At 47.2% G+C, this 17,918-nt stretch overlaps 2 protein-coding genes across 3 annotated transcripts in view; both read right to left on the reverse strand.

Moving 5' to 3' along the window:
* Window positions 1-11,250, reverse strand: part of LOC120648966 — a 24,762-nt gene extending 13,512 nt beyond the window's left edge. The window contains exons 1-6 of the mRNA XM_039925585.1: window positions 11,239-11,250; window positions 10,250-10,342; window positions 9,642-9,716; window positions 8,023-8,149; window positions 7,834-7,962; window positions 6,926-7,060 (exon numbers count right to left, since the gene is read on the reverse strand). Coding sequence (XP_039781519.1) covers window positions 6,926-7,060; window positions 7,834-7,962; window positions 8,023-8,149; window positions 9,642-9,716; window positions 10,250-10,342; window positions 11,239-11,250 — 571 coding nt within the window. The remainder of the gene's footprint in view (window positions 1-6,925; window positions 7,061-7,833; window positions 7,963-8,022; window positions 8,150-9,641; window positions 9,717-10,249; window positions 10,343-11,238) is intronic.
* LOC120649456 (transcription factor UNE12-like) lies at window positions 9,136-16,836 on the reverse strand. 2 transcript variants are annotated; one of them, XM_039926248.1, is made up of 9 exons: window positions 16,488-16,836; window positions 16,267-16,359; window positions 16,030-16,152; window positions 14,717-14,782; window positions 14,271-14,336; window positions 14,110-14,184; window positions 10,607-13,136; window positions 10,250-10,342; window positions 9,136-9,716 (listed from the first exon to the last, which is right to left on the reverse strand). In XM_039926248.1, the coding sequence occupies exons 1-7, from the start codon at window positions 16,683-16,685 to the stop codon at window positions 12,906-12,908; spliced, it is 852 nt and encodes a 283-aa protein (XP_039782182.1). In that variant the 5' UTR covers window positions 16,686-16,836; the 3' UTR covers window positions 9,136-9,716; window positions 10,250-10,342; window positions 10,607-12,905. The 2 variants fall into 2 exon arrangements, with proteins under 2 accessions (XP_039782182.1, XP_039782183.1); XM_039926249.1 differs by having other exon boundaries at window positions 10,527-13,136.
* Window positions 16,837-17,918: the final 1,082 nt, after the last annotated feature.

Consider the following 17,918-nt stretch of genomic DNA (forward strand, 5'->3'; position numbering starts at 1 on the left):
TCAGCGATAAGAGCTGCAACAGCTTGAGCCAAAGAGGGAGGTTGCTGGGGCAGTGCCTCGTGATTGTCATTGTCATGATTATCACCCATCTGCAAAAAGAATCATTCCCCTGGTTAGCCATTTCGCTAGCAAGACTAATCCATGCAAGTAAAGAATGTGCATATATAATATGAACACACGGCATGAATCATTTCTCTCGCGAGATGGTTCACCAAGGGAATTAAAATTTACTTGCTTTGGTTGAAAATGCATCAACACAACAAGTTTCGTCCAACGTAGCTCTAACGTATGCAAAACTGAACCTCGCTCAACAATGTTTCAGATTCGAAGACGATCCAAACACAACTCAAATCTGAAAATTCACACACTGACAGAAAAGATCATTACGGAAGTAAAATTTACAATAAGCAGCCACGCTGCTTCAGCTGGAACAAGGTTCAGTACAACCCAAGACGTGCTACGGCAACAAACTAACATGGGAGAAGGGTTCACAAACGACCCTACAACTCACCACTACGGGGTCTTACACGACCCGGCTACACACCACACTAGGAGGGTTATCCTACATGACTCGAACTACTGAGCCACAAAAGAATTCTCAACCCAAGGTTAGCCTAAAGCTCTATGTTGGTCATCCTACCCAACTATCCTACAGTAAGGCTACACTGCAAGGGGAGAATCAACACTATCCATCCACGTCCTCACGGAGTCCCAGGTCCCGACTCGACTCCAGACACTCCCTCGATCTCCTCAGGGTCCTCTTCCTCTTCTTCTTCTTCTGGCTCCTCCTCTGCTGCATCAGCCTCCATCTCTGCTGCTGCCTGCACCTGAGCCTGGGCATCCTCAATCCACTCCTGGGCCTGCTGAAGCTGCCCCTCAAGGTGCTGCACCATCTGAGTCCTGTTCTCTAACTCCTCCTGCAACTCCTGAATCCTGATCTTCCTTGCTCTAGACTTGGCCTTCAGGGTCTTAATCTTGTCCTGGGTACCCATCATGTGCTGCTCATAGAGGTGAGCCTCTCGAGCCTTGCTCCTGCATATCGCATTCTCCTCACGAAGCTGCTCATACATGTTGCTCAAAGCTGAGGAGTAGCTGAACGAGAGTGCTGTCCTGACGCTGTAGTCGGGCATCATGATGTTCAGGTTGCGGTTAACCCGATCTGCATAGGCCTGAGTGGTCTCATCCCTCAGAGGAAACACACTGTAAGGAGTATCTATCACCTCTGCATTATGCTTTTCTGAGAACTCCTCAATGGCCCTCCTAGCTGCAATCTCCCAGGAGTCTGCCAGCTTCCTACCATAGACAGTGAGCTGCCACGAGTCCCAGTCCAGGCGAGCGGGGCAAGCAGGAATCTTCACAACCATCTGACAGCGCTCGGTGCCCAGCAAGCTAGACTCGTGTCCGGAGTACTGTGGGGGCTCAGTGTAGTCAAACGCCCTGAGCATCTGCCACAGCAGACGAGGAAAGTGGCCGGTGTGGAGGGCACTGGAGTGCGCCCAACCCTCAGCGTCCACGATCACGTGCGTGAAGCTAGCCATCTGTAAGAACACATAGCGCTGACGTAAGTGACAGTTTTCAAAAGAAACAGGTTTAAACTTGGTAACGCAACACAAATAAATTTTTAAGAACACATAGTAAAAACATGGTGATCCAAATAAATTTTTGTGAAGCGCAACCGAAGGTAACAAAACAAACACACAACTCAGGAATGCAAGATGCAAGATGCATGCCACGTTCTAACGTATCTCACCAAACAAGTACCAAAATATGGTATACCAGAGCAATCGGTGGCACAATTACGTTCTCTCCCTATATATAGACTAGTCGTTCCTACGATCAAGGATTTTATAACGCGCTTACGGAGTTAGTTTCCTGCAAAAGAACACAGAGACAGATATAAATATCCATTTCTGGACCCTTCGTGCCAGCACACACGAACGGCCCCCATGTGTCCTACGCCACACGGGTAACGCATATGCAGTTTCCCACATATTCACACATACATTACCATCCACTATAGAGATGGCACCCAGACGTTCGACGCTGAATGGGCAGCGCTGCATACGTCACAACAACGTATTCACTTCCCGTACACTCGCCTTACGGGACATCCAAGGGTAGACGTGTCCCAAGGGTCACGGTCATGGCCAACCGCATGACAGGTTTACATCTCGTAACATTGCCTTACGAAATGGCCGTGATCACAATCACACGACATGAAATCCGCACTCCATATCAGGCGGCAGATAGCGACAGGCTCGTTTGAATCGAGCCTTATCACCTCCTCGTATGCTCAACATACGGGACCCGCGCACGTATGAAACACGTGGGCTATTCTAAGGACTACCAGAATGCTTACCTTGCTTACCTCAGCGTAGGTGCGTCGTTACCGAAATAAGGTTTAACAAAAAGAAAAAGCTGGAAGTGCTGGAATAAAATAGATACTTAGTTGCCACCTAACTTATACAACATAATTAGGGCATACGAACTATCTATTCTATTCCTTAGCGCATCTAGCGTCAACTTTTCGAAAACCCGAAATCGTTGCAAGGTAGTCACCCCAGTGCAATTTAGAGCTCTGATGCCAGCTGTAGCAGCACCGTCCAAATTAAACCGGCTTAAATGCACTAACCATCATTTTAATACTTAATCAAGTTACTGTGCACTTAAAACGGTGTAACCTGACAGGCTGTCGGGTAAAATCCCGATTAAACTACTGTACTCCAGGATCACAATTGCACTTAGACCCGTATGAAGACGAGCACAGGTGTTACCCGCATACAGAAATCTTCAAATTAATTTACAACACAGGTTTTACATAAAAGTCTTAAATACAAACAACAGAATTCAAACGCACAGCGGAAGTTTAAAACTGAGTTCGAAATACAATACGATAGCTACGACGACGATAAAAAGGTGAGCTCCACATCCTGCCCACCGATGTGACGCCAACCTGCCCAATCTTCACGGGGAAGACGGGGCCCACTCGACGGTCCAACCTGGAGGAAGCGGCTGTCCAATCCAGGACGCACAGATCTCCTCGAAGTCCGCAGGGACACAACCTGCTTAGAAAGGTTACAACAACAACCCTGAGTATACTAATACTCAGCAAGGCTTACCCGACCTTGGGTATACTTAGCCCATTACCTAGACATGCAAAGCTTTTTGGCTCTGGAGTTCTTTTGCTGAAAAGCCGCTAGAAGTGAATCCTTACTTTCAATGTTTTAGCTCCGGTTAGTACATCAAGTATTAACTAAGTTCGCCTAATCATCTAGAGCACACATGGTAGATCAGATTAATCTTCAGAACAACAGATAAAGCATTCCCTCGCTACCTTTCAATACTTATTCCACTTCTTACTACGATGTGACGCAGTGACCAAGGTTCTCTTAACCGCGAGTCACGGCGAATCGATCCGATTTAACCTTGCAAGGTGGACCTAACTCACACGACACATGTAAGCCCCGCCGGGCCATGCGCGTCAACTGTTCCCACATTACCACGGCATCTGAACTACGCCTGCTAAAACCCAGGTGATGGGCCCCTCGCAGTGAACTCCCGGAGAACCCGGAGGCGGCATCCTATCCAACACCCGCCAACTCCCACGCCCAGCGTAGCATGGCGGAATTCAAATCACCGCTGTAATGTGGTACACAGCTTACCGGTTTCGACTACCTCCTACTTCCGGTATGTGGTTAGTACTGTTCAAACTCGGTCATCAGGGCCAACAACGGTACGGTCCTCAATCGACACAGGCGGGAGTTCATTTTCTCATCTATTCCAACTCATTCCCGCCCGGTCTCCAATTCTTTTTACTCATCAACGCATTTCCAAACCAAAGCTAAGGGATCAAGATCCTAAACTCGCGAGTGACAGCAATCACTCGACTTCTACCGAAATCCTATTTAGCAGAGCATTGCTAACGATACCTGCATACTAGTATAGGTCCACGGTACCTAGGGAAAACATGCATACTATGGTTCCATTCAACTCCTAGAACATAAATGCACACTACTTAAATAAACATTGAATAATTTTAAATTAGGGTTATGCTCCGGGGCTTGCCTTGCAGGTCAGCGGGGTTAACTAGGTCTCCGGGGGCGTGCTCAACGGCGACCTGCTGCTGCTCCTCTGCTCGTGGCTCCTGGACCGGCTCAACGATCAGCTCGTGGACAGCTTCGTTCGTGGCGTCTACACGAATAAAATATGTCATGCAACAATTAGAACATAGCGCAAAGCATAAGCACATAATGCGCTGAAACGATTAACTCGAATTAGCCTGAAGTGTTTCCTTCCAAAAACAACTACTAACAACCTTTCTATAAAGAAAAGTGCGTGGTTAGGCAAACTATAAACAAAAACCCTAACTTGCATACCTGACCTAGCAACAAAATTTAACCGGATTAATGCGGAAGCAGGAAGCATGCCACCCAAAATTTTCCAACAAAAGCTACTGCTATCAAAGCAATTAACTAACCCTTAGCAAGGAAAAAGAACATAAATAGATCTACCCAAAAGTGCACATCACTAGCACCTGCAATTTTTACAGTGGATTACACATACCAAGAGTAAGTCACTGCAAATTTTTCATAATTTTTAGAGCTATAGAACAAGTGGTACAAAATAAACTAGGTTAAACACAAATTGAATTTTCATCAGAGAAAAAGTGACAAGTCACATGAACCAGTATTTTTCCTCTGAAGATCATTATTTTAGAAACCTAACAAAATTGGTTTGGCATTTATCGCATTTTTCTGTGATTTTATACGCAATTATGAATTACCAGCCAAAAACAGAATAACTAAACAAATTGAAAGACATAAAAGGGGGGGCTGACAGCCGGGCCCCGCTAGTCAGTGGCCCAGCCCGCCCCCTCCTCCTCTGTTTTGCGCTGGGCGGGGCCGGCGCGGCGGCCGGGCAGCCGCGGCGGCGCTCCCCGCCGGCAGGGCCGACCGGCGGCGGTGCGGCAGGGCGGCAGGCGATGCACAGGGCGGCCGGGGGGGGCGCGGGGTGGCAGGCGGCTCGCGGGGAGGCGCAGAGCCAAGGGCGGCGGCGGCTCGCAGCGGCGGTAGGGGTGGCGCGGTGGTGGCGCGGCCGGGCCGGCCAGGGCGAGGCCAGGCGGCGCGCGGGGAGGGGCGGATGAGGGCCAGTGGCCCCAGGCGGCCGTGCGGCTCGCGGTGGCGCCGCGCGAGCGGGCGCAGGGGGCCCCCGCGGCGTGTGCCGGCGGCTCACGGCGGCGCCTGCGGCGTTCCGGCGGCGGCGACTTGCGGCGGCCGTGGAATGGGGCGGCGCCAGCTGCGGTGGGGCTGAGCGGCTGCGGGGCGCGCGGCGGTGGTCCGCGAGCGGGCGCAGGGAGGCCTGGCGGCGTGCGTGGGCGGCGCTCAGTGCGTCCGCGGTGGCGCGGCGGCGATTCCGCGGCGGCGGCGCCAAAATCGCTTGGGGAAGGGTCGGGAAGGGAAAGGGAAATCGCGATTGAGCTCACCGTGGCTCAGTTTGAGGCGGAGGATGGCCGGGAGAGGGTCGTCGACGTGAGGGGCGAAGCTCGGGGCGGAGCTCCGGTGAGCGGCAACGACGGACGACGATCTGGGGTTCGATTCGGCTGAATAACGGCCTAATCGGAGTCGGAGCGGTGCAGCGTGAGTGCGGGGCGAAGCGAGGAAGGCTCTGGCGCGAGGAAAACGGGGCGGGGTGGCGAGGAACGGCCGGCGCAGAGCTCGGCGGCGGCTCTGCCCGGTTCTGCCCTCTTGAGCTCGACCTAGCTCCGAGGAAGGAGAATGGGGAATGGAACGGGAAGCTTCGGGCGTCCACGAGGATAAGGGTGCCGACGCCGAGGTCTGGCGCGATTGCCGACGCGTGGAGCGGCGCCGACGAGCACAGTCGCCGGTATGGCCGGCGAGCGCCACAGTGCCGAGCAGGAGATGCACTGTTTCTTCGTTTAATGATTTTGGCTCGAATTTGAACAGTTGAAACTCAAAATTTCATATAGGAACATGAAATTTGGCCAAAACAAAAGTTGTAGAGAAAAAGAAGATCTACAACTTTCGTTTTGGGCGAAAGTTGATTTGAGGCTCGGATCAAGGACAAAAACGAGATCGAAAACAGCTAAGTAGATGTTTACTACGCGAACGCGATTAGCGTTAATGACGAATTTGAGTCCGCGATTAGCGAGTTAACTCATGATTAACACAGGGGTGTTACAGAGGCGATGTCCGGGGTCGGTGCGGCGCGTGGCCGGTTCGCTGTTCCTGGCGTCAAGCTGGGCTTACGAGCAGTGCGGCTCGGGCGGCGAGGCGAGCACAGGCGATGGGATGGGTCGGGTAGCGGTGAGCATCCCGGCACGTGGAGCGCATGGGGGCGGCCGGGAGCAGGGGCGCGCGTGGGCGGCGTGCGGCGTGTGGGGCTCAGGGGCGTGCGTGGGCAGAGAGCAGGAGGAAGAAAGAAGGAAGGAGAAGGAGGGAGAAAAAGAAAAAAAGAAAAAGGGAAAAAGGAGAATAAAGGAAAAAGAAGAGAGGGAGGAGAGAGAGCGGCGGTCGGCGGGATTCGTGGCGACGGTCGACCACGCGCGGCGGTGACCGCAGGGTCGATCGAGCACGCGCGACGGTCGGGCGACACGCAGCGCAACACATGGGGCGAGAAAAAGAAGGAGAAGGGACGGCGATTGATTTTGGTGTCGGACGGCGAAACGCCGGGAAGGATTTTGGGAAAATTAGGAGCTCGGACGGAAAAAGATTCTGAAACGATTCGAGCTCAGCGACGAAAAAGTTTTTGAAAAATAGTTTTAGCGAGTAATTTATTTGGGTGAATTTTCGGGATGTTACAGACACATCATCCGCAGCACTATGAAGGACCAACAGAAAAGTATGTAAAGGGAGGTTGGTGATTCTGAAACTAATAGAACAACTCTGTATGTGCTTAAAATGATTACCTCCAGGATGAAATTTCACGTATGGAGCAATATTGTACACACGACCTTTAAGAACTGTCCAAATACAGTCACCCGTTTTATGCTGCTTAACTTCTTCCAAAGAAATTAATCTTCGGTTTGAGTGCCCCTTAAGCCCTATTAAAGAATAGAAAACAAAATTGTTTCATCTATTATCACTAATATCAATTGAGGCTTTTACAAAACATAGAAATATGACTGAAAGCATAGATGCGGAGGCGGAGCTAGTCTTCCAGTAGAGCTAACAGCCATCCAATTGAAGTTCAGAAGAGTTCTGATGCAACATATACCAAGTCATGAAGACTGCATCATCAAATGTTCAATTAGAAAAGGCAATTTCCCCAGGAAAAATAATCAAAGAAATAAATGAAAAGATCCCAACCAACAAGGAAACATTAAATCTCTAAACCTGGCTTCGGTATCTTTCTATACTGATGGAACATCTAAGGACAAAACAGGGCAGCACAAAATATAGGACCTCTCTCAGACAAAAGTACACGCTAGAAAATATGGCGCATTAACTTGATTTGCTGTACATGTCAGTTAATCAAAAGAATATTAAAAAGTAGGAAAAAGTCTATTTTTGGCCATCCAACTATTGCCCGAGTTTGATTTTAGCCATGCAACTCCAAAACCAGTGGTTGTGGATGTCTGGTTTTGGAGTTGCATGGCTAAAATCAAACTCGGACAATAATTGGATGGCCAAAAATGATTTTTCTAAAAAGTATGGTTACAGCCCCCTTGACAGTCATTCTCAGACCCCACAGCAGGCCTCGGGGAGGCATTAATTATGCAGCAGTGTCAAGCCATAACACTAATAACAAAATGACCCAAACTACCAAAAGTGATCAAAGTATCAAAGAGTACCAACAACAGTATGTACAGCTTACCAGCTAAATCACGATGCGTACGTGTCAGCTTTAGCCAATTCATTTGGCTATAGCCCTTCTCGAAAGGAACCTTAGCTCGCGCTACAGGTTTCTTCGATGAAGGTTCTCCCTGAGATGGCACATTTGATTCTTATTCACTACATGTTCGTGTAACTGGCTCTTTCATGTTATAGTATAGCATCAACACACTGATGCTGCCATCAGCCTCTCTGTCTTTATGTGAATTATTAGTTTCCATGCCATTCTTCTTTTCAATGCTTGGCGCAGGAATGGCAGTAGGAGATCCTAATCGTCCATTATTTTCTGCAGAACTAACCTAGAGGACAGATATAACACAAAAGTTAAGCCATATCAGGAGTAAACCAGAGGCAAGCAAAACAAAGCACCACATGCAAGCTTCTAAGTCAGCACATTCAAAGGGCCGAGGGGAGAACTAACCAATACATATTCAATATAAGAGGTTAGACCACAACAATATCAATTCCACAAGTACATAAATACATAATACTTCAGTGATATCCACGACTTCAAAACAAACCACCTAATGAATGACTACCAATAAAGAATGACTACCAATAAAGATGAAATAAAAAAAAGGCATACCCAGTGCCGTAGGCTTCCCGCACTGTGCGGGGTCTGGGGAAGGGTTGTTTTTAAGCCCCAAGCCTTACCCACACAAATGTGCAGAGTCTGGGGCTCGAACCCGGGACCTTCCGGTTACAGACGGTAGGCTCTACCGCTGCACCAGGCCCGCCCTTCAATAAAGATGAAATCAATACAATAAAATAAGAGCAACTGTTTTGAAAATGAACAGGTATCATTAAAACCATATTATGGATTTCAAGCTTATTGCAAATTCTTTAAGCACCATGTTCAAGACTTCCAGTGATAAATTTTTGCGTGGAAAAAACAGCAAACAAATGATTAAATAAGCTATGGTAAAGCTAATGTCCATAAAACTGACAATCACAATTCATACGCTGATCCAACACACTACTACAAAAACTTTAACCGAGGCGGGCATGGCAACCGCCTCAGACATAAGGTCACCGTAAATCATGGCTTTACCGAGGCGGGCACCCAACCGCCTCGGTTATTGAGTATTAACCGATGCGGTTTGTTTAAAGTAACCGCCTCGGTTATTGAGTACTAACTGAGGCGGTCAGTTGTTATTAGCCCGCCTCAGATGAGGTTTTGCAAAATTAAAAAAAGCTTATTTCATTTCATATTGAATTTGAAAATGAATTTAAAAACACATACAAATAAGAAAGCACATATATTACATCCATTCATGTCACACACTAAGTGAATATTAATTACATTCATGCATGTTCACATAGTTCACAAAATCACATCAAATGTTCACTAGTTCACAAGCACCTACTCAAAGATGTCTGGTAACTTGTAGCCATTCATGTCGAGGTTGGTTTTCCAGTTGCGTAGCTTCGCGTATTTCTCCTCCGTCGCTAGCTCGCTCTCGGCATAGAAGAACTTTCCCCCAACATGTAATCGCCATTCGCACCATCGCTGCCCGCTGTTGCTGTTGATGATGAGGGTTGTTGTCCTCTTTCATTCACCAACGAGGATGTCGAAGAGTTTCGTTCAGATGCACTAGTGACACTCGGCTCTGCTTCGCCGTGAAACTTCCAAACAGTATAATTCTTGACAAAACCATAGCGGATCAAGTGAGATAGCACCACATTATCTTCCTGGAGAAGATTGTTCTTGCAGCTATTGCACGGACAAATGGTACCCTCCCGACCCAGACTCACACGATGTTTTTTTGCAGCGGCAACAAATTTTCTCACATGATGCAGGAAAGCCATATCGTTGCTAACCCTCGGTAACTTGTACATCCACTCTTCCCTGTCCATGAACGCGACCTTGTACATACAGAAAGAAATTAAAGTCATATAAGCTCAAGATCCGGTTTTCTCTCCTCCATTTAGATCTAAATCTAGAAGAAAAGCACCAAAATCATATAAAAAGAGAAGATGAGAGTTGGAGACTAAGAAATCAACCTCTTGCGGTGCCCCCCTTCACCAAATCCAAGGGCAAAACCTCCCACCCTCTAAAATGGCCATTTTTCGTGTTTTGAGCTCAAAACACATGAAAATGAAGGAGGAGCCGCGGGGGAAGAAGGGGTCTGGGTGCTGGTTATATAGGGGAAAGGCGGGCAACTTAAGGAAACCGCCTCAGTTAATCATCCATTAACCGGGCTGCCGGCCTGCCCGCCTCCGAGTGCATTTTAAAAGGTCGCGGTTAATGCTTTTTTTTTTGTATTAGTAGTGACAATAGCTAAGTGGTGGTGCCCATATGTTCACCAATCAGGGTTAATTAAGCACGAGAATCTTGGGATCAGCAAAACTAATGAGGAATGATGAAGCATAAACAACAAACAAAGCAGCAGGCATACCTTGTAGTCTTTGTAGAAGGTGAAGTAAGATGAATCCCCGTCAGACATCTCTGAGACAAAGTAATCTGTCCTAGTGTACCTCCTAGCCAGCAACTGGAATATTGCATCACAATACGATCAGAAGTTATGTTAAACGTCCCTCATTTGGATTAAGGGCACTAAAGCAAATTACTCCGTATATGCTTATCTCATCACCAGCTGCTTCAGTACTAAACAAAATAGAATTGACCTAGATCGAATGCACCTACGTGGGATACAATCAATTGCCTATCAATACCTGAAATTCAGATGTAGCCGGAGAGCCAATGTGTGGGAGAAATTACAGGAACCCACTACAGCCAGCTGGAAGCAACTCACCCGAGGTGCTGCGGTGCTGCCTGAGCGCCTTCCCTCGCAGAAGCACGGCGGCTGCCTTCCCACCCTGGACCGTCCGACAGATCGCAGCCCCTTCGCTCCGAGCAGCACCACAGGCGCCTCTCCGCCCGCCGGGCACAAGGTCCGAGCCTACGATGTGGGTGCCTGGGCGGGTCCGTGAGGCGGCAGAGCTGGTAGGGCGGGTGTCGCGTGCGCGAGCTCCGTGAAGAATGCGAGGCCCGGTCGGGTGGGCTCACTGGGCGGCGCGCAGGCTGCCAGGAAGGCTTCCCGTGGCCGGCGGTGCGGCGGGAGGGGCAATAGGCGCGCGGGGGATGAATGGAGGCGGCGGAGTGGGCAGGCGGGCCGGCGGTCAGGAGGTAGCAGTGCACGGCGGCGCGACGAGCCGGCGAGGAGGTTCGATTCGACACCTCTCGACGCGGCTTTTTTTTTAATATCCCTCTCGACGCGGTTGGGCCGTTGGGGACTCGGACATTTAGCTTCTTCAGCAGTGCGCGCGGCGATGCTGTTAGGCTGAACTGGCCTCCCCATGGAAACCGAGAACAAAGGAGGGCCCGTTAACATTTGAGCCCTCTCACATGTTTTCAGAGCCATCTTGACGAAGGTCATAAACTCACCAGGAACCTCATCAAAGCGATTGCACGAACACCTTAGACCACACCACAACTACTCCGTCCTTTTGCCATCCACTACGCATCAGAGAAGCTGGCAAGCAAACAATTGATCTTGCATGATCAGCTCCAGTTTCCCACCCCTACCTTGCAGTTCCCGATCAGCAACGGGTTCAGCAGTTTCAGAGCCCAACATGGATACATCCTTTCTGCCAAGATGATGCGAGGAAACAGAGGCGCGGCACAATCAGCCAGCATTAAGTGGGAAACAGTCTGATCGCTCATCCACTACTGCTAAAAAGAAACATCAGCTCCAGAGACATTTTAAGATGTGTTGAGTGTCGAGCATGGAGTAACATATGTAGCAGTACCAGGTTTCGCACAAACAAAGCCAAAGAAACCAAAGAAATGTACAACTGATATATTTTTATACAAATTGTGAAACTTTGATATTACTGACTATGCTTATGTCAAAACAGATAAACAAAAAATAAGTTAGGGGAAATGATTCTAGCATAACACCACAGATATAACTCCAGGATTCTAGTACAGCACACCATTTGGGAGAAGAAAAGCACTAACTAGATCAAGCAATGGCAACAAAATACAACACCTCAAGCGGACATGAGGGCAACACTCTTTCTTGAAAACCAACACTTCAAACCAGTAAACATAAAAGTTTGGCAGCCCCAAACGTTCCCAGATCAAACCACCAAACAACCTAACTTCAAAAAGAAGTGATCTAAAGATAAGGCGCTTCATGGAAATAAAGCTTATGAACAATTGACAAGAAGCAAGCACACAAGTCCCAGAACTATTTACAGTATCATATAACAAACCATCAAAGTCATGCAATCACTCATTTCCCCCAGATTGTAGATTCTCAGAAGTGGTTCACAAACTAAGTAAACACGCCGTTACTGGCAGTGAACAGTGCAAAGCAGCTGCTGCCCACAAATTAGTATGTGAAACAATAATGGCGCAGAAGATAACTCATGACAGAGGAGGCCAATGCTTTAAAGGATTAATCTCATCCCAATTTTATAAGAATGTTTTCATCAAGAGTGTGCATCGATAATAAAGTATCGCAAGTAGATAGCAGACCCACTAGCATGCCGAAATGCATGCTCAGCCTCCATTGACCAAAGCCTTGGCCCTCCACTTTGGAAAAATGGAGAAGAATGGACATCGCTATCAACACCATCTTCCATTTCATCTTGTATTCAAATTTTGTCAACCATTTGTGCAGGCAGCAGACACACGCATACATCAATCCCTTTTGATTAGTCCATACACCCACTACCGAAAAAGCAGTCCCCACCACAAAGTGTATGGCTAGTGCACTACAGACCCGGAAAGAAACATTATGAGAGCATGCCAGACTCTTTAGTAGCTCTCTCCATCACTCACACTCATAGGGGGTATTGAAAGATGTAGGAGCATGAGAAGGTTATTGCTTACCATATCCTTGCAATTAAAGCACCTTTGAGAAAAAGATTGGAAAGGGAAGGTGATATCATATACCATTGGTACAACCTAAAGTGGAGAGGATCTTTTAGGTCTTTTCTTGCCTCCTTGTTAGTGAATCGAAAACCAGCAGTTTATCTTACACTTTGATAGATTGGTGCCTGCTAGTAGTTGTAAGGATGCATGCTATTGTTGCTGCTACTGTACTAGGAAGGAGTGTTGGGTTCTGGCTTCACTGGTTGGCCATCTTGAGAATGTTGTGTGTCATAAATTGCCATGGCTAGCGAGATTGGCATCATGCAGAGTGCTTTGGACTGGAGAAATTGCATCGCTGCCCCAATGTCTTCTTCCATCAGCTTTGCAACCTGTCTTTCTGTGCCATCCGTTGACCACTTTTCCCAAATCTGCTGTTTGCTCCCACTATCACTTGCTTCCCCCTAACAAAATCAAAGCAAGATCCAATTCAACAACCAACAGATACGAAAATATAGAGATGGAAAACGACAGTCAAGTTCATTTTTCAATTCATGACACGATCGTTCAAGAAAGAAAGGAATCTCATTATACTATAGTAATCTGTGAATATGCGAGGCACAAAAATTGGGCTTTGAAGCAGGGCATATGCCTATGAATCCATGATGAAGCATGCTGATAAGAAAAACTAGACGATACAGAGATAGTGATGGCAAATCAAGAAAGTATGGCTGATATGCTTCATCTAGCTGCTGTATAGTAAAGACGAAATGATTCGTTAGTTTGAACAGGTAGGCCTACAGTGGTTGTCACTGAAATCAAGGAGTAGAAATAGTTTGTAGTAACATCAGAAAATATATCATAAAATGAATAAAAATCCATGATTGATACAAGATGATGAATGGACCCCACTTTCAACACCATTGCCTAGGAAAGAGCAAGAGAGAAACTTCAATGAGAGAAGTATATGTCAATGACAAATTTACTAAGACATTTTGAAATCGGAACCGGGATTATTCTTGCAAGAAAAAAATGCATGTTGTATCCTGATAACAAAATACCTAACACATCTGAACCTAACCAAAATTTAGTTGCAATTTCGGTTGGAGTTTGAGAACTGAGCTGCCGTACAAGACTATGTGTTCCCAATTAGCAGAACAATCAGCAATTCACAAACTGAAAAACAGACAAGCATGTGGCAATCATTAAGGGTTAAAAGTTGTAATTAAGATTTACAAAATTGCACAAAGAGCAACACTTTTGTCATAATTGATAAATGTGGTGGTATGATTATGCCTTGATTTTGATACAGCAGAACAAAAAATCAAGAGCAATTTGTGCTGATAATCCCATATTAATCTATGTGCATGGCAGTAAAGTGAAGTTATCAGAAGGCAATACTCCATAATCCTGCATTAGTCACAAATCACAACTTACCTTAACTGAAAGAGGGATATCAGCAACCAATTGTGCAACAGCACCAGCACCGCCCAGCCTGCTCATGCTTAGCACCTAACGTTACAGAATACAAGGTTTCATCAAACAAGTAACGGAATTGGTGGTTAGCGCTTCAAATATATTAGCATAATGATCTGCACCTTGACTTGAAGCCTCAGAAACTTCACATAATCGAGGATCTCATCTAGCATAGCTGCCCTATCTGTCTGCACAATATAAAATAAACATAATATCAGAATTTTGTGTGTCATCATCTTGTCATATTGCTAGGTGAAAGAAACTCTGGATCTAGGAATTCAAAATCAAGTGTTGTCCCAAATATTTACATAATCCTGAGGATAAATGCTTGTTTATATCAAGCAAAGGCATACTACACTCATCTAGCATAGTACCAGGTGAGATAACAATTCGTTCTTCAAAAGCGCAAGACTTAATTGTCAAAACGACAAGAAGCACAACGTTAGTATAATGTTGTCAGCACAGAATGAGCCTAGACCACTTCCTCAAATTCTGTGAACCATAGCGACATAGTCACATAGGGTCCTCATCATTATAATAACAGCTACAAATAAGATAACAATATTACCTTGTTTGTATTGGGCACCAGTTCCTGTAGAGCCCTCATCCTTTCTGCTATTCTCTCTCTTCGTAGCTGCAGTAGAATGGTTTAAAATACTGCTGAATAAGCAAATAAAGGACTGTAACGGAAAACAAATGAAAAGTGAAAAGGATGTAAAGTTTAAACTAGGTGGACATCCATAAGTATAAGCACAAGCAGCAGGCATAATTCTCCTGATACTAGAAGCATGTTATTACTGAAGTTCAAAGAAAACAGGCTACCTTGAAGAAAAAGCACATGCTACACAACTGCACCATGACATATGAATCATCCAACTTATAATACAATACAATGCCATAACAGTTTTGAGACTTCAGGAAGAAACAACCACATGCTCCCGCCATCCGTAATCTAGTGAACACAACAGCCCTCTTTGAACCTGTGATACTGATTGCTTCTACCGAAAGAAAATGCAGAGCATACAGAACAGGACATGGGACAATTCAGAGCTGATTACTCACAAAGTGCAATGTGGCACACCGGACAAATGATTGCCTGCGCATGTCAAAGAACCACTGCCTAGGAGTAAGCACTCGGCAACCCAATTCTAAACCATGAGAAACACTAAACCGAAATCTAACCCTTTGTTCCCATTAACAATGTCAGGTTATGGCTTATACAGATCGCACTAACAAAATAATTCTGGACCGGAAGACCCAGCCACACGATTTGACTTCAGAATGTTGAAAATATTTGACTAACAAAATCTTCACTGTTTAGGCAAATAAAAACAATAAGGAAAGCGTTTAAACCACCTAAACACGATTAGGAAACTTAATGACAAAAATTAATGGGCTACGATCAGCAGGCTCATTAATTTGTTTCCAAACAGAGGCTGGCCCCCCAGCCCCACAGTGCCTATAAATATGAAGTCGTGGCTTAGCATTCTAATCACGTTTTCTAAACCCTAGCCACCTCAAGTCTGATCACTGAGGGCACTGTAGGGGTTAGGAAGCACTCTAATCACGTTTTCTAAACCCTAGCCACCTCAAGTCTGATCGCTAAGGGCACTGGAGGGGTTTGGAAGGCTAAGCGCTCGCGGGCGGTGCTGTTGGTGATCGAGGGGACGTCGCTACCCTGCTGTATCTACACTGACAAAAACACCTACTTCCTCTACAGCTGAGGCATCAATGGCTGCTGCAACTGCTAACGCTAGTATAATGTTTAGCAATCTTTTCCACATTATATTGGTCTGTCATGAACTAGGTTATGTAAAGATCCCATGTTTTATGTGCTGGTAATGATGATTAGGCAATTCTAACACAGAGATCGTTCAGTACCCTCTCCGCGATGCTGTGGGGGTCAGTTGCCTGCCCACGCCGCGCCCGCACCTTCGGCCTTGGTGCCGGCGGTTGAGGCCCCACAGCCGCCCCGCCTTGCTTCGGCTGCTGCGCGTGGAACACCTAAAACCCAACCAGAAAACAAAAGGAAATGGCATGGTTAGCGGGAAAAGAACACCAATAAGCCATGAAAACACGCATGATTTCCACACCTCCGCTGCAGTGCGTGCATAGTACCTGGGTAGGCGGGCTGGGGCGGAGGTGGGGCGGCTGCACACCACGGCCGAACACCGGCGGGAAAAGCCCGGGGAGCTGCCCGGCCTCCCGATCCTGCAGAGGCGAGCGAGAAGCTTAGCACACAGCACACGCGCTAGTTTGGTTGGTGCAAAGGCAAAAGCCAGAAAAGGGGAAAGCACAAAGCAGAGACGACAGAATACAGACGAGGGAGGGGCTCTCACCGCCTTGCCGCCCTCCGCGTGCTTCCCGCTCCCGGAAGCCTCGGCCGCCGCCGCGTCTAGGCTGAGCGCGAGGGAGAAGGGCTGGTCCCCCGCGGCGCGGCCGCCCCCCGCGGCCGCGGCGGAGTAGGAGCCGCCGGCCATGGAGAAGAACTGGTCGAGGAAGTCGTCCTCCGGGCCCTGCGGCGGCTGCCCGGCCATGTCCCGACGACGGGCCCACTGCGCCTGCCGGCGAGGGTACAGTTGGTTGCTCTGCCTCACTCTCCGGCTGCCGCCGACGGCCCGGAACGGAGGGCGCTTGGTCGTCGGCGAGTGAAGTGGGGATCGAGTGGTGGTGGTGGTGGTGGGTGGGTCGCTCCCTCGCCTTTTATTCACTCTCCCCCCCAGGTCGTGTCATAACGAAGTGGGCCTGACTGAGCCACATGTGTGCTGAAATGTGCGCCAAATGGCCAATGGGCCGAGGTAGGATTTGCGTCTGTTTGTGTTGATGGGCTTTGTTTAGCAAAAACTGACCCAGTCAGCAAAAATAAAAACACCCCCTCAAAAAAAAAGCAAAAAAAAAACAACAACAACTTTAGAAGTAATCTGCACATACATGATGTATTGCAACGAAAAGAAATCGGAAAAGAAAATCTAATACCTGCAGCCGGAAATCTTTCTTCCATAGAGAAAGAGATCCAGGAGAACTCGAGAAGACGAATCCAACCAAAGCAAGAGCTGGCGGCGGATCCACAATCGGATGCAGGCGACCTTGCCGTTGCCGCGTATGCAGGGCACCATCGCCGTCTCCTTCATCGTCCTGTCCTCCACCGTATCCGATCACGGCGTGATCCGATTACATGAATACCGAAACAAACAGCATGTAACGGGATGTGTTACCCCATGAAATCAGATTGCGTATATGTTATTCAACCGTACCAAACACTAGATGCACAAGCGAGCAGAAACTCGTTTAAAAACACGCGGAAGCGGAATACATTACCTGCCAATGTCATCACCTGTCGTCAAAAGTATATATCATCTCTAAGTTTACAAATTAAATGGAGTACGAGTAGATGATGTCACCAATTACGAACTGGTGCACTTGTACATGATGTCACTGAAATTTTAAAGTTTTGTAGTCAGCAACATGAATTGTACTCATTTTGGCGATTTTAATTAAAACGAACTGGCCGGGAAGTTTGAACGTCGACTACAAATGCCAACTCATAGTACTTGTCAAATTAAAACCAGTAGTTTTTTTCTCGCCCTCTTAGAGCATGGTTAATAGTAGAGCCAAGTGCTTGGCTATAAGTCAAGTGCTAAGAGCCCAGTCATACAATAGTTGTCTCATATTTGTCTCTTATAAAGTTTTTTATTATTATGTGGTATCTTTTTCTTTCTTACTCTTCCTCACATACACTTCTATTTGAGTCCACAAATACTTATACTTCC

The sequence above is a fragment of the Panicum virgatum genome, chromosome 9K (assembly GCF_016808335.1).
Source record: "Panicum virgatum strain AP13 chromosome 9K, P.virgatum_v5, whole genome shotgun sequence".
Taxonomy (NCBI): domain Eukaryota; kingdom Viridiplantae; phylum Streptophyta; class Magnoliopsida; order Poales; family Poaceae; genus Panicum; species Panicum virgatum.